This window comes from Dipodomys ordii, unplaced genomic scaffold, assembly GCF_000151885.1.
Source record: "Dipodomys ordii isolate 6190 unplaced genomic scaffold, Dord_2.0 Scaffold220, whole genome shotgun sequence".
In the NCBI taxonomy this organism is placed as follows: Eukaryota; Metazoa; Chordata; class Mammalia; order Rodentia; family Heteromyidae; genus Dipodomys; species Dipodomys ordii.
In genome coordinates this window covers 991,128-1,014,635 of record NW_012267436.1, presented here as the reverse complement: position 1 = coordinate 1,014,635, position 23,508 = coordinate 991,128, and the positions used below count along the sequence as shown (strand labels likewise).

General features: G+C 36.2%; 1 protein-coding gene and 1 pseudogene across 2 annotated transcripts in view; one reads left to right on the top strand and one right to left on the bottom strand.

Moving 5' to 3' along the window:
• Window positions 1-23,508, top strand: part of Exoc6b (exocyst complex component 6B) — a 546,892-nt gene that overhangs the window by 335,849 nt on the left and 187,535 nt on the right. Inside the window, exon 19 of the mRNA XM_013035762.1 lies at window positions 21,426-21,567. Within this exon, the coding sequence (XP_012891216.1) occupies window positions 21,426-21,567 (142 nt within the window). The remainder of the gene's footprint in view (window positions 1-21,425; window positions 21,568-23,508) is intronic.
• Window positions 1,317-2,506, bottom strand: LOC106000483 (annotated as a pseudogene). Its single transcript, XR_001175792.1, has 2 exons — window positions 1,854-2,506; window positions 1,317-1,654 (listed from the first exon to the last, which is right to left on the bottom strand). The product of XR_001175792.1 is annotated as a solute carrier family 35 member C2-like (transcript).

Below are 23,508 nucleotides of genomic sequence, written 5' to 3'. Positions count from 1 at the left end.
TCTTTGCCAGCCCCCTTTTGTGCTGATTATTTCTGAGGTAGGGTCACATATTATGCCTGGACTAGCCTGGGCTGTGATCGCTCTAGTATGCTTCTCTTTGTCATTAGGATTACAGATATGTGCCACTGAACCTTTCTGTTGTGCTTCTCTTGTAGCTTGAGAGGACAAACTGCAAACTCAGAAAGACAAAATTAATTACCCTTAACTTGGAAATAGCTCTAAAGGTATAAGTAACAAATTTAAATCGCCATCAAATCTTCAATATTTAGGATATACAATGATAGGGAGATGATCTAAAATAAGGTCATGCTATACCTTCTTTATTTTTTTTTAATTCTGATTTAATACTCTGGAAAAATCCTTGTGTTTGTGCTGCTGTTTCTGTAATGGTAATGGCTAAAATCTAAGGAAACTGTACTCCAGAGACTTCATGGTCTCAAGACAAAAGAATCATTGTACTTGATAGAAAAATATTTGAAGACCATAAGTGTGTTACTCTGTTTCCCCTTTCCAGAGCACCTGAAGCTATGAGTTGGTCTTACATCTAATTATTTGTCTTCCACCTGCTTGAAGGAAGGACTTGATAAGCACAAAAGTCCAAACTATCCTAATCATAGTGAATAACAGATATAATCAAATTGATCTTTAGATCAGTATATAATTACTGCCTCCAAATAAATAAGATACATGAGGTCAAAAATGCTAAAAAAAAAAAATCACACATAATGCAATGAGAAAAAGAAGTAAAACAAAAAATTATTGGTGGAAATACTGTTCATGTCAGAGGTAAAATAGGCCTAACCCCAAGACCTCCATCTAAGGATTGAAAAAAATACTAAATAGCAAGAAAAACAGTAAAAATTCAGACTTCAAGGTAAAAAGAAGCCTGGCACCAGTGGCTCACTCATGTAATCCTAGCTTCTCAGGAGGCTGAGATCTGAGGATCAGGATTCAAAGCCAGCCAGGGCAGCAAAGTCTGTGAGACTCTTATGTGCAATTAACCACCAAAAGACTGGAAATGGTGCTGTGGCTCAAGTGGTAGAACTCTTGCCGTGAGCTGAAAAGTTCCGGGCCAGCACCAAGGCCCAGAGTTCAAACCCTATGACTGACAAAAAAAAAAAGAAAAAGAAAAAGAAAGAAAGAAAAGAAAAAAAAGGTAAAAAGAACCTTTTTTTTTTTTATAGATCTGCTCTCTATGAACACAGTCCAGGTGATGAGGTCCACTTCCCAACTGCTAGGAAGCCCAGTCAGGCCCCACCCCCAGCCCCAGGAGGCCCCCTGGAGGCCCTGCTGGCTCTCAGCTAGGCCAGCAGAGCTCAACCCCGCCCTTCACTGCCATGGTCCAACATGGCTCCCCGCACAGCATGGGCAGGCTCTAGCTTCAGAGGGAAGGGCAAGGCCAGGAACCCCGGCCCATTGCAGGGTCCTGCCCTGCGACTCCCAGGCCCGGGCTCCAGGCAGGGCGACCTCTCTGCCAGCTCTGCGCTGCTGGGTGTCGGCGTCTCGAAGGCTGCGGCAGCAGGGGCTCGGGTCCTCGCCTGGGCCACAAAGTATTCTCCCTCCTCCGTGTCCTCGTCCTGCTGGCTGCTCCGCAGCAGCAGCTCCAAGTCCAAGCTGGACACCAGGCCCTTCGGGGGCTCAGGGCCACCGTCCCCTTGGGATAGACAGACCAGTGACCCGTGCAGCCAGGGTGCATGTCCTCTCCAGGGGACCCGTGTCCCCCCAGAGCTGGTGGCAGGCGGGCAGCCAGGGGAAGGGGGCCGGCTGCGCAGCGGGGTGGAGACCAGCAGGGTGGAAGGGCGACCGGAGGCGCTCAGTGTCAGGGAAGGGGGCTGACATGGGAAAGCTGAGGCTTCTGGAAGGCAGGGCTTTCAAGGCCACATGTAGGGATATTCTGGAGAGGCAGAGGTTAAGCGCCTGACTTGATCGCCCAGTAGGTGAGCCGCCAGCAACAGAGTGCAGACTTCCTTAAAGATGCCAGCGATGGACAGAGTGAGGCTGGAGGTTCTGGAGACTAGGAGGAACTCAGAGAAGCCCAAACCAAAGGCAAGAATCCCGCCAAGGAAGAGGCTCCCGAGCACACTCAGGAGCAGCCCTGTGTCCTGAAAACAGAAGATTTTCTCAGATGTGGACAAATGGAGACCTTCAAATATGGCAAAGAGAGGGAAGAGCCCCAGAAACATGAGAGGCTGCAGGTGGAACATGGTGACGATGGGGTTCTGGAGGCCCAGCTCAGCCTTCTGCAGAAGTATCTGGGTGAGGGTCCAGCGGATGCCCCCAGATGAACGAGGCCCCCAGCACCAGAGCGAAGCCCTCCACATTGACCTGAATGGACTTGTAGGTGAACATGAAGAGCCCCCCGGCGATGAGGAGGACCACCAGGACCAGGGCTGCACGCAGCTCCTCCAGCTTGAAGATCAAAGAAAGATCAAGATGAACAGCACGGCAGAGGATTTGGTCATTGTGTACAGTGACACGGTGATGTAGAGGATGTTCCAGTTGGACAAGCCCACATCAAGTGCCATTGCCAGTGCGGTGGGGGCCACTCTCCTGAGGTGGTGAGTCCAGCTCGGCACCACGCGGGCCCTGCGGCTGGACCAGCGCCCTTTGTCAGCCATTTGTTGTAGAAGGTGATGCCGATGGAGAAGCAGTAGTAGAGCAGGACCAGCCCCAGGGTCAACACGGCCTTCCACACGAAGGACAGGTCCAGGGCCCACCTCCCCATCGGTGGGGGCTGCGGCACCCCAGCTCCAGGGCCGGCGGGGACAGTGCCCGAGTTGGTGCAGCTGGACGGCGACTTTCAACGTGCAGCAGCCTGGGCCAGCAGAGCCCTCTTCACTGCCATCACTGGGAATGGTGGGTGGAGCCCCAGGCTGGGGTTTCAGCCCACTTGCTCCATGGTTGGCAGGACACAGGGCTCGCAGATCCCTAGCTCTGCTGCTGCTCCCCAGAGCTCTGGGCAAGTATCCTCCTGCTGGAAGTAAAAACAAACTTTACCGATTTGGCCGAGGGAGGGGGAGAATGTGGGGGCGGGGGAGATGGGAAGGGATGGTAGGGGAAACAAAGGAAGAGGCAACAATGCTTGATAAGAAATGTACTCATTACCTTGCTCATGTTATTGTAACCCCTCCGTACGGTATTTTCACAATAATAAAAAAAGAAAAGAAAAAGAAAAAAAGGTAAAAAGAAAGTAAGCATAAGTAGTCTAAGAAAAAGTTTACCTTTGAAGTGTTTTTTTCTCCTCTGAATGTATTACCTTATAAGTTAAAAAAAATTTAAACCCCACAGTAATTTTTTAACATTCCTAGTGACACTGAAATGCTTACTAGATATTGAAAAATTAAAAATTAAGAATTTGGAACATTTATGAACTTTTTCTAAAATCTTACAAAAAAGATGAATCACAAAAAGGAATTCATATGTGTCAAAATAAAGTCTAGTGACAGCCAGGTGACTGAAGCTCATGCTTATAATCCTAGCTGCTTAGAAAAATAAGATCTGGAGGATTGCATGTAGAAGCCAGTCTAAGCAGAAAAGTCTGTAAAACTCTGCCTCCAATTATCCAGCAAAATACTAGACTGGAGGTATGTCTCAAGTTGTAAGGCCTCAAATATGAACATGAAAGCCAAATGAGAGTTTCAGGCTCTGAGTTCAAGCCCAGGTACTCTCATGAAACAAAAATAGAAATAGAAGTAAAAAAAAAAACAAATTAATTAATAGGTCTGGTATATATGTTAAACATGAACTAGTAAATTAGGAAAAGGAATGTAATATTCAGGTTCTTAAATGGAAGATACCTAATTTGGAAATACGAATTTGATGGTAGTTAAGTGGGATAAAATATTCAGAAAGAACCATCACTATTGTTCTACAGAACATTGTTATATCTTAAGCAATACAGTATAAGAGCTATTTACATAGCATTTATTTGTATCGTGCATTATAAGCAAGAGTTGATTGAAAGTGTGTGGCAGGAGAGGAATATACTATATGTAAATATTAAGTAATTTTGTAAAAGAGATTTGTGTATCTATTACTTTAGTTATTTATAACAGATCCTGAAACTAATCCCACATAGATACAAAGGTAGGATTTTATAGGACTTGATATTGTTTGCAGTGTCAACATCCATTGGGAGTCTTAGAAGAAATCTCTTGTGGATTAATGTAGAAGCTAGGTCATCTATTCTCTAGCTAACTACAACTTGAGTGTTGGAGACTTTGACTTGTGCCACCAAAACTAGAACATGGAAGAAAAATAATATGTATGACTTATGTGTACATAGGAATAAATTTCTATTTGGAATATTAGATAGTTTCTGAGGACTACATCATACCATGAAGTTACATGTCCATCCTAATTTGCTGTTTTTATTCCTTCATACCACTGCAGAGATATTATCACAGATTTTTTTCTCCTGTGCCATTATATAAGTAGTCTCGATTCTTAAAGGGACTTAAAATCCTAAAGGAAAATATGGAGAAATTTAAGGAAATAATATCTGAAAAAATAAGGAACTACCAATAGAGAGGAAAGAAAGGAAACAGAAAATAAATTCTAAAGCTGAAGAATACAATAGATGAAATGAAAAATTTATTAGAAGGATTCAATGACAGATTTGAATAGGAAAAAGAATCAATAAGTTTGAAGAGAGGAAAATGGAAACAATTGAATTTCAAGAATTAAAGTCATTCACTTGGAGAAAACTGAACAGGGGTAAAGGACCTATGAGGCACGCTAAGTAGACTATATTTGCATTGTAGAAATCTCAGAAGGACAAGAAAGGTGAAAAGAATATTAGAAGAATCAATGTTTAATTTTGTTTAAATTGATTAAAAAAACATGAGTATAAATATCCAAGACATAGAACGAACCCCAAATTAAATGTAACAATAGAAAATTGTCACATGCATGGAATCTTCAATAATATTAGTAGATTTCTCAGAAAATTTTGTGGCCAGAGTGTCAACAACAAGGTGATAGCTCAGTGATATCTTCTCACATCTTTCATATGAACACAATTAACCGCGTAGTTATTCTCATATCAAACCTCATAGAGAAGAATTAAGGAAGTTAATTTTGGTGGCAGAGTAGATTTGATGGCACCGACATTCCTGAACATGAACATGCCAGCAGTTGCTGTAGTCAGTCTGTGTTGATAAATTGTCTTAGTAGATTTTACTCTTCTCAGTTATCTAGTCGCGCGTGTGTGTGTGTGTGTGTGTGTGTGTGTGTGTGTGTGTCAGATTTGGCTATATGACTTGCTTATTTTAGTGAAATGGAAATAAGAGGGGCTTTTTTTTGTTACTTTTCAGAAGATGTTTTAAGGCATTCTGTGGTTCTTCCATCACTGTGTCTGTCTTCTACCTTATAGAATGTCTCAAAAAGGAGTTTTACTTTTCTAATTAAGTTCAATAATTAAAATGTCATGAAACAGAATACCTGATTCCTCGCAAACAACAATTTAAGGATTATACCTGTTTTATAAGCCACTGAAGTTTATAAGTTGTTTATTATTTATGAGAAAGCTGACTTGTACAGAAATCAATAGGAAATTAATGATATTTTTATAAACATGCATACAAAAGATACCTAAGATACATGATATAGACTTTAGAGCTTGTCAGAAGTATTTTTCATAAGACAACTTTTGATGGTATTATACCTGAAGTAACTAGAAAGCAGATAATGTAACAAATGAGTATGTAGCCTCCAGCAGAAATTTGATAAATATTGCCAACATTATTTATTTTATTACTATTGATCTCACTTGATTTGACATTACAATCTGATTGGGTGTTTCAATCAAACTAAATAATCTGAGAAAAGAATTTGCAGGATATAAAGGAACTGATCTAGGCATATTCAGACTTGATGGATAAAATATGCAACCTTTTCTAATTTCAACTGGCAAATATATAATTAAAATTTTATTTGAATGTACAGAAACCCACTGTGTTTTAGCCATCTATCACAAACAACATCAGGATTAAAATTTTGTTAGTACCCAATATATCCTATCATTTGAATGAAATGGCTCAGAAAGGAAAAGAAGAAAGTAAACTTTTTGTACCTCCTAGAACTTGAAGCTAAATCTGAAAATCTCAAAAAATATTTGTTGATATAACCATTGGATTCATAACATGACTGCAAGCAAATAAGTAAAGTCACCTAGACCCAGCTATTTTGAATTTGGAGAGGAGAATCATGGTCCAAGGCTGGCCACAGGGCACAGTGTGAAACCTGTCTGAAAACTAGTGTAGAAAAAAGGGGGTGGGGAGAATTTTTAAAAAAATTTTTAAAGATGGGGATATGGCTGAAGTCACATCTGGTACAGCTTCCTCCTACCAAAAAAAAGTCAACTAGCCTTTTTAGATAGCTATATATTACCTAAAGAACCAGTCAGTTTGAATATAAAGAAATATGAATGTGTGCCTATGACCTTTTTGCATAGGAAATAGCCTAAGAAAACTGCTCAGTAGCCAAGGTGGCAGAAATGTATGTACATGTGTGTTTGTGTGTCTGTGTACACATGTGCACGAGCCTTAATTTATTCTCATATTCTATAATGTCTTATTTGTAGATACAAGGAAGATCAAGACAAGGGTAAAGCCATACTTTCAGGAAACTAAACAACTGAAAGTTTCTGTAAGACCTAGTTAAAAAATGTTCCCTGCTCCTTGGGCAAGCAGCAGCTCATGCAATTTGTGCACAGCAGAATTTCAGAATTCCCAGAAGTCAATACAGTGTTTCCCATTCTTTCCATTTTTTTACAATAATATGGTGGGTATTTGAGAAAGACATCTAACTTGACCTCTTCGTTTAAAAGTTGCTAAAAATGTCACATCTGGATTTTAAATTTATGGTATCACAAGACCTATGCATTATGCATTTATTGTCATAATTGGATCGGAGTTTAGACTTATTTCCTCTGAGGAACAGTATATTGGTTCTTCTGTGTGTGTGTGTGTGTGTGTGTGTGTGTGTGTGTGTGTGTGTGTACTATCAAAAATTTTAGGAATGAACTACTTTAGGCATGAACTACTTTAATCTCTGAGAAATTCTAGTTCAATTTTTGTATTCATTTGTTAAATACTAAAAATGATGAATCTCTCTAGTCTTTACAAATTACTTTGCACCTATAGTTTACTAAGGAACCATTTTTAATAAAACCATTATTACTTGGAACTCTTCCAGATGGGCCCAGTATTAAGGGTATACTGAAATCTTAATTGCTTTGTTACCAGCTCCAGTGAACTAGTCAGAAATTTTACATTTAGCTTCCCATTTCTTCTGTCCAAAGTCTTGGGTCTTATTTTTTTCTTACTTGGTTTGCTCATAGAGACAGTGAATTATAGCATATATTTATAATTGATTATACTGCCAAAAAGTCATTTAATGTTTTACTCATTCTAGTATTAACATAGTTTTAAGAGTTTTCAGGATGCTTTTCAAATGTAGATTTCTGGGTTTTGTTTGTTTAAACTAAAAAGACTGTGCTTTACTGGGCTATTTTTTTTGCTATAGCTATATTATTCAGCCTTTATTTGGTATAAGACTCACACCAAGTTCACTATTTTTCCTGTGTGAAAAATTTGATGGAACTGTATAGCTACATAAACCTAGTTAAAAAATGCTCTCTACTCCTTGGGTAAGCAGCAGCTCATGCAGCTTCTGCACAGCTTCTTTAATTTAGCGGAACATAGAACCTTAAGGCTTACTCTCTTTCTTGACTTGAAAATTCCAATGAGTATTTAGGTCTTACAGATTCTTTAGGGTTGTTATAGTGAGTATAGTTCTTAAAGATAAATAAAGGTGCATTATGTTCATAGCATTTAGCATAAATATTTTTACCCAATTTGTGGCAGATGATTTCTTATTAACATAGGTAAGGCAAAAAAAAAAAAGAAGAAGAAATAGCATAGGAATTGTTATAATCTAGCAATTATCTGGTCCTTGAGAGCCTCTGCTTTCCAAAGCATCTTGAATTGGGTAAGTCTGAGCAGAGTTAGGTCCACTGAATAAGCTGGTAAATTTATGTAGAGTTGAGGATTGTATTTTTGGAATGTATCTTAACTCTGTCAAACTGTCTTGAACTTTGATGCCCAAGAAAGTTGGCAGTAAAGAAATGACTAAGCAAAGCTAGTGAAGGTCATTAATTTCTAAAGTCTAGCTGATTGACATTGAGTGCATCTGTTCTTTCAAAAGCTGTTCTCTTAGCATATTAATATCCCTGCACAGAGGGCCTCTGTCCATGTTTTGTGAAAATGGAAGAGCTCTTTGTCCTCTTGTCACATTAGCTAACTGAAGTCAACCACTGAAACTTGAAACTTTTATTTTCAGTTCTGGATAAGTGTTTATAAAACTGGGTTTTTGGACATCAAGTAATTGGACAATTAGATAAGCCATTGATATAAGTGAGAAAGAATTAATGGTTATTTTCAAGGGCTTTTTAAAAGCATCAAGAGGCTGATTAAATATTTTGTTGTTTTTTCTGTCATCCTTTGCAATTGTGCTGTTGTTATGGACTCTTAGAAAATAATTTGTAGAATACTCAGTGTGAAGCCTCAGAGATTTCTTAATGGCAAGGAAAGGACACCAAGAGATCTAAAAAACTGGCTTACTTGTAAATTAAGAGATGACAGATATCTGGAACTCCTTTCATCTTTGAATTAAAGCTAACACATAAAGAATAATATTCTTGTTCCTATATGAATATTGTTGATTTTTTAAATGTGTTAGAAAATGATAAATGAGACTGCTAAGTAGATTATTAAATTAATTGTGCTTGTATAAAGCCTTGAGAATATGATTTGACTGTTCAGGGCTGGGAAGGTGGCTCAGTGGTAGAGTGCTTGCCTTGCATGCATGAGGCCCTGGGTTCGATTCCTCAGCACCACATAAGCAGAAAAATGGAAGTGGTTCTGTGACTCAAGTGGTAGAGTGCTAACCTTGAGCTAAAGAGCTGAGGGACAGCACCCAGGCCCAGAGTTCAGGCCCCAAGACCAACAACAACAAAAAAAAAAAAAAAAAAAAGAAAAAGAAAAAGAAATGAATTGACTGTTCATTCAGTTTTAGTCAGTAGGGTCAGAAGTATGTCAAAAAGCTGAATAGATCATTTATTGTTTCATGAAAGAATGTTACCTTATATATTTGTAGTCTTTGGAATAATAGTGTTAGTATCACCAGAGAACTTGCTGGAAACGCAAAAACGCAGGCCTAATACACCTTCTAAATAAAAAGTTTGGGACTTTGGCTCAGGTGTCTGTGTTTTAATGAGTTCCTCTTGTGATCCTGATGCATGCCTAAGTTTAAGATCGACTGAACTATAATAAAATCCTCTTTTATTTTATTCTGGTTAGAGCACATTTAGACTAGTTATTTTGCTCTTCTCCTAGAATCTAAAAATTAGGATGACAAACTAGAGTGCTTCCAAAAGAAATTTCTGGATTATAAACTGACCTAAAAATAAATTCAGTGGGAGATATTTGAAAGAAATTGACTAGAAACTACATGAAAAGTTGGAAGGAATTTGCTTTATATAGTCTAGGTTAAAAGATAAAGGAGGGGGGCGCCAGTGGCTCACACCTGTAATCCTAGCTACTCAGGAAGTTGAGATCTGAGGATCTCAGTTCAAAGCCAGCCTGGGCAGGAAAGTCCATGAAATTCTTATCTCCAATAAATCACCAGAAAATTGGAAGTGGTGCTGTGGTTCAAGTGATAGAGCACTTGCTTTGAGCTGAAGAACAGCGCTGAGGCCCAGAGTTCAAGCCCCACGACTGGGGGAGGAAGGGGGGAAGAAAGATAAAGGACTAAGGCCTGTAATGATTGCCTTTGCTTACCTAAAGTGCTGCCAAAACTCCAAAATATAGAGCTAAGGACTTTCTTTCTTGTATTAGTATGTATTAATTGTACAGAGGGATTTCACTATGATATGTCCATATATGAATATACTTTATCCCCTCTATTAGTTGTTTTCATTCTTCTTTCCTATCCTGTTTCTTACAGTTTTGAATAGGTTTTAAATTTGTATTTTAATACACAGAGTGTACTTCAATCATATTCACCCCATGATACTCTGCTTTCACCTTACCACTCCTACTGTATCTCTCCACCCAAAATAGTCTCCATTTTTGTTTATGTCATGTTGTAAAGTCTACATTCCACATATTAGAGAAGACACCTGTCTGTCTTTCAGTTATATTCTGCTTAAAATGATGAGCTCTATTTCCATCCATCTTTCTGTAAATAGCACTTCATTCATGTTTATGTCTAAAACTCCATTGTGCTATACCATATTTTGAAAAATGTAATCCCTGGTTGAAAGATACCAAAACATTTTCCAAAACATGGGTATTGTAAATACAAGTATAGTTATTATGGATGTGCATTTATCTGTATTGTATATTGACTTACATTTCTTCAAATATTTGCTTGGGAATACTATAACAGAAACAGATACCAAAACATTTTCCATAGCTTGGGTATTATAATACAGGTATAATATTATGGGTGTATACTTATCTGTATTATATATTGCATATTATATTTCTTCAAATATTTTCTTGGGAGTACTATAACAGGAACATACAGTAGTTCTGTTTTTAGTGTTTTGAAAAACTTTTATACTGATTTCCTTAGTGAAACTATACTAATTTTCATTCTCACCAACTCTTGTAAGAGTTCTTTTTCTACTACATTTTAACCAGCATTTGTTGTTTTCTTGATGATAGCCATTCTGACTGAGGTGAGATGGAATCTCAGTGTTGTGATTTTCATTTCCTTATTGAATAAGAGTGTCTCAATTTTTACATCAGTGGAAATACTGTTAAAGTTCTCTCCATTCAGTATAATGTTAGCTATAGAATTGTCCTGTAATATTTTTGTTGTGCTCAATATATTCCCTCTAGTCATAGTTTCCTTCCAGCTTCTATCATGAAGGGGGTTGAATTTTCAGTGGCTTTTTCATCATGTATTGAGATGATGATGTGATTTTTCATCCTTTTTTCTATTTATGTGATATATTACATTTATGGATCACACCATCTTTCCTTGTACCCCTGGAATGAAACTAGCTTCCTTATTGTATATGATCTTTTAAAAATATGTTGGCTTAAAAATATGATGGTTCCTGTTTCATTATAATATTGTTTTCAAGTATTTTATCAAGAATTTGTTTGTCGATGTTCTTCAAGAAAATTTTTAATTTTTTGTGTGTGTATGTGCATGTGTGGTATGTGTATGTATGTGTGTGTGTGTGTGTGTGTGTGTGTGTGTGTGTGTGTGTTTGACTTTATCCAGTTTTAAGTATCAGGCTTCACAGAATAAATACATTTGGTAGCATTCTTTACAGTTCTATTTTATAGAATAATTTAAGGATCTTTGATGTTAGTTCTTCTGTAAAGATCCGGTAGAATTCAGAACCTGTCTAGTAATGGGCATTTCTGTTTTGAATGACTTCTTAATTATTTTTTCAGTCTCATTGTTCATTATATGTTTAAGTTGTTAATGTTCTCTTGGCACTTTGTATACATCTAATATTTGTCAATTTCTTGTAGGCTTTGCAATTTATTTGGAATATATGTTTCAAGCTATTCCCAAATGATCCTCTAAATTTCAAGGAAATTTCTTTGATAGTTGTTATATGCTTTTCTTCATCTTTAACTTTATGAGTTTGGTTGCTTTTCAAAACTTCAGAAAGTAAAGGTTTAGTAGCCAAATGAGTATTCATTTACGATAAAGGTAGTTTGGAAATGGTGTGGAATTACTTGGCCTTGCCCCAGACTATACTCCTTATTTAATCCTTAATCCATTCTGAAACACCCTAAAAGACACACCAGAGTTATGCTTTATTAATACAGCTGCTTTTCCATCCAATTGTCAGTCTTGATTAATCATCACATCTCTTTACTGAACTTCAGACAGTATCTTTACTGACTACATACTTGTCAGCATACAAGTTAAGCAGCCAACTCTTGACATTACTACTCTTTTTGTGCTTAAAAGATTTGATTCCTGATTTCATGTAGATATCCATTATCACTAGTAACAGAGAACCAACTCCAAATGGTATGAACACAGAAGATTGTATGTTCTCATACATTAAGAACTTCAAAGGGCTGCAGGCTTAGCTTAAGTGATAAGGTACCTACCTAGCACACTCCTGGGTTGATTTCAAACTCTTGAAATAGTATCAGCTCAGAGAACAAAGCCTGTTAGTGATTGGAGGCTTGTTATTCTTTAAACCTCTTTCTCAAAGTTTTAAAAAACCTGCCTGGGGCTGGGAAGATGGCTCGGTGTTAGAGTGCTTGCTTTGCATGCATGAGGCCCTGAGTTTGATTCCTTGGCACCACATAAGCAGAAAAAGCTGCAAGTGGCATTGTGGCTCAAGTGGTAGAGCACTAGCCTTGAGCTGAAGAGCTGAGAGACAGTGCCCAGGCCCAGAGTTCAGGCCCCATGACCAACACACACACACATGCATGCACACACACACACGCACACACACTCACACACGCACACACACTCACACACACAACCTACCAGATTTCCTGACCTCCTGTCTATATTCAAAGCAGAAGGAAAAAGGAAATAGGGAGAGGCAGAAGTGAAAAGATTTCTTCAGATGTTGCCTTTGGTAGCTGATGACTGCCTGAGAATGAGAATTTTTGTAACTTCATATTGCTATGGATCATTTTTGTTGAGGAAAAGAGAGCATGGATGATGAGTAAGCATCTAATATATTCTGAACAGACATTCTTCTCTCAGTTGAGATCTCTTCTTCCTCATCAGTGACTTGGACTCTGAAAATGTTTTAAAACTATTGAGTATGATGCAAATAAAACTTTTCTAGCACTTCCTGGTATAAAGAACCTTACGTTTCTGTTCTTAGAGCACTGGGCTCTTCAGTGAATCTCAAATGATGCTCACCTTTTGGGTCTGCATATTTAAGTAAGAAAAGTTGATGGCAGGGAACAGATTAGATATTCAAATAGGAATAACTGTATTCTAACTTAATGACTAGGAGCAGTAAATTACACAACCTATTCTCTATGATACTTTGCCCAGGGTCTTTACAAATAGTGGACAGTCCTTAGAGGGCTTTGGAAACATGTTTGCTGTCTCATATTCTCAATTCCAGGTAGCTTTTCCTCAAATTGGCTCCTGCTTTCTACTTAGGAACACTTCATTTCTGGTTTTGTTAATCTTTGTTTTTAGCATTGAATGGCTTTTCCTCCTTTTCTTGGTCTTTATTATTGTCATTATTGGGAAGAAGCTATATTAGGTGACTGTTAGCTAGACAAATTTTTTTCCTGTGGGTATTTATTTTAATAGCCATTTGGTTTCATTACCTTGTAATGAGTTCTTTGATAGCCAGTTCCTTAATTAACAAGGCAGTCTTTCAGGTTTCCTCTTCTCTAATTGTTAACATATTTTGGCGCTTTTGCCTAAATACACTATGATGAAGTTTCCTCTTTTACAAATCCTTTTAAGGACATTCAGAAGGGATGAAGAAAGGAATGGAGGAAAATATACTGACATAAATGATTTAAGAATATACCACCTTTATAATATCAACAAAGTAAATTCAAAGAAAAAAGAGTATTTCTCTTCCTAAACTGTGAAAGCTTCACATTTCTAATTTTGTTTCCTACAACAAAATTAAGTCAATGGATTAGTAATTATAAGAAAGTTGAATATCAATGAACCTGACTCATGTTAATGTTATGTTGAATTTTCCTATAACAGTTTTTCAAGAGATGTGGAATATTTGATTCTGCCTGGGAAACTCATAAAACTTCATTGTAAATTTTCCTAAAGGTATGGACAGAAATTGTCCAAAAGAAAGGAGCATTTTATAATAAAGTAGCTACTATTCATAAAGTACCTACAGGACTTTATAGAACATTAATTATGTATTGCAAATAGTCTCCTAAGACTGGTGTTTATGTCTACCTTTTATTTTTGAGGATGCTCATATTAACCAAGATCAGATTAGATGAAGTCTTCAAAGTCATGTAAGTGAAAGGGTCAGCATTTGGTGAAACAAAGTCTTTACTCTTTTTTCTTTTTTCTCTGGTCAATTCTGTCTTATTTTTACCACCATTTTCTATAAAGTGGACATGATAGTTCATGAACTGTTCTCCCACAGTGAGATTAATTAGAGATCTAATTAAATTCTTATAAATAAGATCTTAAATAATTTTCCTTAGAGAAACCTAAGGTTTTAAATATTGTGAAATGAAGCATTTGTTACTGGCAGAGAATAATGAACCAAAGCACCTACAGGATACATTAGCTCCAAAAAGCAAAAAAGAAACCCAAGCTAATGAGGTGTTTGGGAGGAGACATGCTCTTATTTAGGATATTGACCAGTTAGGAGCTGAGTAATAAGTTGTACATGGAAGTTAAGAGGGACTGGCTGGCAGACAGTCAGGCGTCTGTACCATTGTGTTTTGTAAACTTTCTCCTATGGCTGTGGTGTGTTTTTTTCCAAGCCCACTTAATTTTTTATGAGGTTTGTAAAGGTCTTGAATAAACAATTGAGATTATACAGGTTTTCCTGGAAGCTTTGGTTAATATTTTAATATGCTCTGCTTTGTCACATTATTAAATTGCTTATTGGAAAGTTTGAAAGAGAGGGGTTTCCTCTCCCTTTTTTCCTTTTTCTGATCTAGTAGTTAAATACCAAAATTGTATCCATTTTTTATTTTCTTTTCCCCTCTTAATTTTAACTTAAGATCTCTACAGATCACACTTTGGATTGGGGATTTGGCATCTTGGTGTCCTCCACTTAAAATGCACTTCAAGTGAAATTACAGTTTAGAAGGTGTGTCTTGAAATTTAGCCAGTGATTGCAAATGTATGTAGTAAGAAAGGGCAGGGGGAATTGGATAGGGTCAGAAAACAGGAACTAATAGACCCTTGGAGATTACCTCATCATGACCTTTTGCTCATTAATATTTGAATCTGATTTGTTGGCATCTTGGTTGCAGTCTGGTGAAATGTCAGGCATGGCAAAGACTGAATACCTTCAAAGACATTTCTCTGTTAATGGGATGACTTGATGAAATTGACCTGTAACCTAAACAGGAGTTGAGGAAGGAGAAAGGAAGTTTTAATTTTTCCTTGAGAAGACCTCTTTTGTAGAGGTTTGCTTGTACAGCAGTAAATGTTACTATTTGTAGAGCATTTTATATTATGCCTATTTCAATTGTAAGCCAGTTGAAGAAATTTCCACGTTGCTGTCATGGTTAGGATGTAATGAGGATCACCCAGCAAGACTCACTGCTTTTGTGAAGCCTTGTGTAATGGTTTTGGCCTCATAACCTTTTCTTCTAAGATCACATTGGACTACAAGTTTATTCTGTTTAATTAGTACTTACTGGCTTATTTGCTTCAGATAGGAAGTGCACTTCTACTTTCTTACCCAGACAGAATTATTTGATTAAAATGAAAAAATCAAATGACTATAAAAGACATAACTAGTAAAATACATTGTAGTCATAAAATACATCTTAAACCCATATGCCCAATATATTTTCCAACAGTTTTTCCTATATTTAGGATCATAAGAACAAAAATTATAAATGCATATTTCAGAGAACTTAGGCTAAGCCAGGTACTGTACTACATAGCATTTATCTTTAACTACTAAAACAGTCATATTTTGCAGTTGATAAAACTGAGGCAGCAATTAAAGTCAGTGTTCAGGCTATCACATGTAAAGCACATGTTGGTTTTCATTAATTCATTCATGTATCTATAATTTGTTTGCCTATATGTGTATATTTATATATATATATTTTTTTCTTTTGCTCTAACACTCTTATTGACACATGGCAAATGATCTTTCACATTTTTGCTAAGTTTTTGCTGTTTGATATGAGCCTACACTAATGATGCCTCTTTGTCCATTTAAAATATGTGTGAGCTGAGCGTCAGTGGCTCACGCCTATAATCCTAGCTACTCAGGAGGCTGAGATCTGAGGATTGCGGTTCAGAGCTAGCCTGGGCAGAAAAGCCCTTGAGACTCTTATCTCGTTAACCACCAGAAAACCAGAAGTGGCTCTGTGGCTCAGATGGTAGAACACTGGCTTTAAGCTGAGCTCAGGGACAGCACCTAGGCCCAGAGTTTAAGCCCCATTACCAAACAAAAAAAATGTATGTGTGTACTTCTTAAGATTTGACTGATTGTTATCCCCTTGTCCTATATATTTCTTAACTCAAGTCCCAGAGCAATCAAAAACAATAGCAGTTATCTGTCACAAGACCCTTTTCTGTCCAAGGAAGGATAAAAAAATCAGGAATCTTTTCAGTCTGACAGGATTGGATTCAAATCCCAACTTCACTATTTAAAGTCCATAAAAAAATACCTTTTTCTGCCTTTATCTATATTCTTGTTGGGATTAGATGAGATAACATTCTCTAAACATGTGATCCATGGCCAAGGTTAGTAAATAGAAGTAGCTTCTCTGGGTTGGGTGGTAGTGGTGCTGATGAAGGCAGTGTCATTGCTGAATGGTGATGCTGCTACTCACCTGCGCTTAGTACTGTGACAGAGTACTTAATACTGTGTAATAGAAGTATGGAGTAATAAAAATAATGAGCTTAGTCTTTTATATGCCTTTAAAAGAATTATTGAAGATCTCTACACATTCACTTTAATCTAGTTTACTTATGTCTTTGGCTGAGAAACACTGGATGCTATCTTTATTCAGAAGAAAATCGTATCCCTAAAATACAAAGATAACAGCTTTTGGTTTCTTTTGCTCAGGCTTGAACTATATCATTCATTTAGGCTACTAAAAGAGAAAAAAAAGCCAATTTCTTTGCTCACAAACCGTAGGCTGTTTTTCAATACTGGTGTTTGAACTCAAAGCCTCCTTGTGCTTAGGAGGCAAGTGTACTGTCACTTATACCATACTACTGGCCTATGGAAACTTTTTAATGAAATATCACATTTGCACGAAAAGTAAGCAAACCCAAAATGTAAAGCTGGTTGTAGTTTCAAAAATGCACCATTCAAGTAAGCAGAATTCAGAGAGTATTAAACAGAAGTCCTATGGCCTCTTTGAGTAGCCTTTCTTTCTCATGGAATGGAAGAGATTTTAAGCAGGAGCATAATGTGTCTTGAACATAGTTCTTTGCCTTTGTAAAGTGTGGTACAAATGGAGTTATGCAACACATTTGATTTTGTATCTGGCTTCTTGACTCAAAATAGTTGTAAGAATCATTTCCTGGTACCAGTGACTCATCCCTGTAATCCTAGCTTCTCAGGAGGTTGAGATATGATGTTTTCAGTTCAATACCAATCTGGGTGGAAAAGTTCCTGAGATTCTTTCAATTAATTAATCAATTATGAGATTTTCAGTTAATTAGTTAAGTGGAGGTATGGCTCAAGTGGAAGAGCTCCAGCCTTCAGTAAAAATACTAAGAGATAGAACCCAGTATCTGAGTTCAAGCCTCAGTACCAACCCCGACTAAAAAGAACTCTCCATACTATTCCTTGTAGTACTAGTTTGTTCATTCCTCTTTTTTTTAGTTGACATGTAAACATTGTATATATTTGTTGTGTGCAAAATGATCTTAACATGTATACATGGCTAAATCGATCTATTTCTTCCATTACCTTACATCTTAAGCATTTTATTGGTGAGAACACTTAAAGTTTCAGCTTACTTCAAGTATATAGTATAAGGCTGAATTATATTCTGTTGTACATACATGTCACATTTTCTTTATACATTTATCCATTGATGACCATGTAAGTTGATTTGACACTTTGGCTATTCTGAATAAAACTTGGATAAAAATGAGAGTGCAGATACTTCAATGACATACTGATTATATTTTCTCTGGATATAGTCAGCACTGAGATTACTGAATATATGGTAGATTTGTTTTCAATTTCTATATACTTCAGTGTATTTTCCATAGTAGCTATACTAATTTTCATTTTGCACCCACAGTGTACAGGTATTCCACATTCTTGCCAGTATTTGGTATCTTTCATCTTTTTGACGGTAGCTATTCTAATAGTCATTATAAGTATGTGGTGGTATCTAATTGTGGTTTTAATTTGCATTTCCCTGATGATTAGTGGTTTTGAGCATTTTTTTCCAAATAACCTGTCTTTTTTGAAATATCTGTTTAGGTCCTTTGCTCACTTTTTAATTGGTTTATCAGATGTAGGATTTAAAAGAAAGTACATTATTCTACTCATTTTGTTGATGTTTTCTTCTCTGTAGAGGAGCCCCTTCATTTGAAATAAATTTTATTTGTCTGACTTTGCTTTTGTTACCTATGCTTTTATGATCATTTACAAAATATCACAGTTCAGATGAGAGACATGAATTTTACTTGCTGGTATTTTGCTGAATACTTTTGCATTTATATTTATTAGAGATATGTCCTGCTTTATAATTTTTTACATTGTAAGTGTCCTTCCTTGTTTGACTTTGATTCCATAGTAATTCTGAGTTCAGAAAATGAGTTTGGCAGTATTAATCTCTCTTCAGTTTTTTGGAAAAGTTTCAGGATTGGTATTCACTCTTTGAATAGGATAGGATAGGAATCACTAGTAAAGCCATTAATTAGGTCCTTGGCTTTTCTTTAGCAGAAGGTTTTTAAATTATTGATTCAATCTGTTGACGCATTGTTAGTCAATCCATATTTTCTCTTTATTTATAATTTAATCTTGGTGGATGGTATGTGTAGGAATTTATCCATTTCTTTTAGGTTATCAAATATGATGGTGATTAATTGTTCATAGCAGTCTATTATGAGCTTATGTATTTCTGTTCCATTAGTTATAATGTTTCCATTTTAATTTCTGATTTTATTTATTTGTTTGTCTATTTTAGTCTAGGTAAAGGTTCATTAATTTTGTCTTTTCAAAAAATACAAATCTCAGTTATAATTATTGAAAATCTTTCTCTATTCTCTATTTGTGCTCTCCTCTTTGTTTCCTTCCTTCTATTCATTTTGAACTTACTGTGTTCTCATTCCTTAATATATTTTGTTAAGTTGTTGCTTTGTAATTTCCTTTGCTATAAGTTTGCCTCTTAGAAAAGCTTTTTTTTTTGAGCCCTCCAAATTTTGGTATATTTCCATTTTCATTAATGTCTAAGTAAGTAAATTCAGGTAATACACATGCATGAATGACAGTGTAGTGTATCTTCTAGTGCAATGTGTTATGTGATATAAGTAGCATACTAAATGAGGAATGCCTAGGAAGTAAAGGAAAACATAATTAGGGAACATGAATATGTATATATTTTTGATGGAAATGACCTACATGGTGAAAAGTAAAACAAGAATTTTCACTTCTCTCCCTATGAAAATAATGCCTGACTTTGAATGAATGTAATAAGCTTTCACCAGTTACTCCCAAAAGTTATAAAAATGTATCTAGACTGAGAAATAGTATGAATCATTCAGTTGCTTGGTAGTTGATTTCCAGTTTACATAGTTGATGTATATTATGTGTCTTGTAGTATATAAATATTGCAAATGCATGTAGAGGCAGCATGCAAGTTGTAAGAAATGTACTCATTACCCTACTCATGTAACTATAACCACTCTACAGTATTTTTACAATTATATATATATATATATATATATATATATAAAAGCAAGTTGTAGAAGGAGGTAATATAGAAAATTTAAAAGCATATGAAATAATACAGTATATTGCTCTGAGAGTACTTGTTTTTCTGGTGTTAATGAATTGAATCTTGGGCCTTTCACATACTAGGCAAACACTCTATCACCCTCAGCAGTACTCTTATTATACAAAAAGATTATGTAATGGCAAAATGATCACTTCTGAGGAGAGGTAGAAAAATGACTAATGAAGTCATCAAGGAGCTTAACTGCATATAAAGTTAAGGGAATACATCTTGGTTATGTGTATATGTTTCTGTTTGTTGAAACATTTCATAAGTTCCAAACGGAATTCACTGACTAATTTGGGAAGCAAGACTTTAAAACAGATATGTACTTTTTTTTCAGAGTAATTGACAAATTAAATATATATGTATTTCCATGTATATCATTTCTATATGTATATTTCCATATATATGGATATATATGGAAAAAGTGCCTTTTTTCTATAATGTGTAACATAGGTCTCTGGACTAAGATTTAATACATAAACTAACTGTAAAGTACTTTGAATTCTTCAATGAAGACATTTAATATTAAAGTTCATATTTTAAAAATGAAGAATTTAGCTGGGAACCAGTGGTTTACACCTATAATACTTGTTACTTAAGAGGTTGAGATCTCAGGATCATGGCTTGGAGCCAGCCTGGGCAGAGAAATGTATGAGACTCTTATCTCCAATAAACCGCAAAGAGTTGGAAGTAAAAGGGTGGTTTAAGTAATGTGCCAGCTTTGAGTAATAAAACTAAGGTACAGCACCTAGTACTGACACAATAAACAAACAAATAAAAGATTTTGCAGTAATAGTTTTGAATATTTTCTTCTTTCCTCATCTTTTTTTTTTTTTTTTTTTTTGCTGATCATGGGACTTGAACTCTGGGCCTGGGCTCTGTCCCTGAGCTCTTCAGCTCAAAGCGAGTACTCTACCACTTGAGCCATAGCGCCAAGAGTCTCATGGAATTTCCTGTCTGGGCTGGCTTTGAACCTCAGTCTTCAGATCTCAGCCTCCTGAGTAGCTATGATTACAGACATGCCACTGGCCCCTGGCTTGAATATTTTCTAATACAGTTAATTCTTTTAATTACTTTGTATTATTTTGCTTTTAATTATTTTTACATGTGATAAAGCATAAAATAGTAAATACTGATTTGTAGATAAGATACTGTTATTTACGTTTATATTTTAAGAATTCTTCCTGGAAGAGACTTTTTGAAGTTTATTCTCTGGAATATTTTTTTTTTTGCATTTTACTTAAGATTTTAAATTATCATTTGTCTGTTGTCAAATGTTTTAAAAGTGTGTCTTGAGGGCTGGGAAGTTGGCTCAGTGGTAGAGCGCTTGCCTTGCATGCCTGAGCCCCTGGGTTCGATTCCTCAGCACCACATAAGCAAAATGAAAAAAGCCAGAAGTGGCGCTGTGGCTCAACTGGTAGAGCACTAGCCTTGAGCTGAAGAGCTGTGGGACAGCGCTCAGGCCCAGAGTTCAGGCCCCATGACCAGACCCCCCAAAAATAAATAAATAAATAAATAAATAAAATAAAAGTGTGTCTTGACTACATTTCTCCTGTCACCAAAGGTGATGGAATAGGTAGTTAATAAGATTAATCTTAGGTGTTTTCATTCCAGTGTTGTTTGGATACATAATGATATATCCCAGTGGTACCAGTATTATGTTCTAGTACTGGCACAAAAAATGCTTTGAAATTTGTTTGCATTTTATTTTAATCCAGTGACCTGATGGCTTGCATTCTTGTATTTTAGGGAAAAGTGGCACAGACTGCATGTATGTCAGCTTGCAAACATTTAGCCACATCCTTGATGCAACTTTTGCTGGAAGCTGAAGTAAGGCAACTCACCTTGGGAGCATTACAGCAGTTCAACCTGGATGTCAGTGAATGTGAACGTAAGACACTGAACTATCTCTCTACTTTTCTTACTTGGATTCTCTCCAGTGTGAAAAAGACATTTAGGTCTATGGTGTCCTTGCTTCTAATGATGGCAAGAAATTTCTGGATGAGAGATAATTTATAGGGCCTATTAGTGAGCTAATTTGTGTGCCCCAAATGGCCTAGACCATATTTAGAACTAAGAAGATCCCTGACCATAGGAAAGGTGACAATTTCTAGAGGGATATAAGGCAGATATTCATATAATAGACACCATTAAATACTTGTTTGGTTTAGGGAAATCAAAGAATGCAGTCCCCAACTACTTTCTTGTATTTTAAAACTAGCTATATCTTATCTGCAAATTCTTACTCTAAAGTACAAAATAGTGTCCGCATTTATTAGTCTTCAAAAATATTTTTGTTATGGAGAACATAACTTTATACAAAATGGCTTAAAATGTAAGCTTTGATTTCCTCAAAAGGTAATCAGTTGCTGTTAGTTGTACTGTGACATCATTTTGGAACTGGGCTCCTTTGTTTTTTCTCTGTTATATTTAGAGTATTGATTTTTTATTCTTATATTTATTATATTCAAAAATAGCTACATTCAAAACACTAAAAACTGAGTATCTTTACCTCTTCCTTCTATTACATAAATAAAAATCTACTATGGCACAAACAATATAAATGAGAATGCTTCTCAATGTGTATACCAGGTGTGGTAGGGCACATCTGTAATGTTAGCTACATGAAAAGCATAGTTAGGAAGATTGCAGTCTTAAACCCCAGTCATAAACACTAGATACTATTTGACAAATAACTAAAAGAGTTGGGGGCATAGCTAAAACACTAAAGCACCTCCTTGGAATGCTTGAAGTCGTGACTTCAAACCCTACTATTGACAAACTTATTCTTTAATATTACCATATATTCCACACAGTTTTGATATGTCATTTTTAATTTTTATTTAGTATTTTGAAATTAGTCTTACATTTTCTTCTTTGATCTTTTTTGCTATTTAGGATGTTTACTTCCCAAACACTTAGAACTTTTTTATAGATAGTCTTATTCTATATTTCTGACTTACTTTTTTGTGGTTAGAGAACATATTTTATATAATTTTAATTATGATAAATTTGCTTAATGACCTAGACTTGTTTTTATGGCCCATAAATTTTTTATTTATTTTTGTTGTTATATAAAGGTGATAAATGGAGGGGTTACAGTGACATAAGTCAGATAAAGAATATACTTCTTTTTGGACAATGTCACTCCTTCCTTTGCTCTCTCCCCGTTTTTCCCTCGTGTTTTGTATAGTTCATTTTTAACATACTGTCTAGTGAGTACCACTGCTGTATTTGATTAACCTTTGTTCAGTCATTTCTGTGTTCCCCTTACTTATTTACATGACCCATAAATTTCTTGGGACTTTTTAAATTTAATGTATATTTTTTCTTGTAAAGATACTATACAGAGGGGTTACAGTTGCATAAGTAAGGTAATGAGTACATTTCCTATGGACCATTCTTACCCCCTCCTTTGTGTTTCCCCTATAATCCCTTCCCTCCCCAACTCCTCCCTCCCTGAAGTTGTAAGTTCCTTTTCAGCATAGTATCTTGTAAGTTTCATTGTTACAATAGGTCAACCTGTATCCTTATTTCAGCATTTTGTTATTTCCCTTCCCCTCCCTAAATTAGAAAAATGTATATACAAGATGCAAGGTACCGGAATCAAATACAGTGAAAACAGGACTGATACCATGGGGGAAGAACATGCAAGAGAAACAAAAAAAAAAATATCACATAGTATATTATAAATACATTAAAAAGAACAGCAACAAAGATAAAAACCTCTTGTGTCCCTGTCTTGGGGTTCATTTCACTTAGCATCATCTTTTTGGGGTGGGGGCTCGTGGGGCTTGAACTCTGGGCTGGGGCGCTGTCCCTCAGCTTTTCA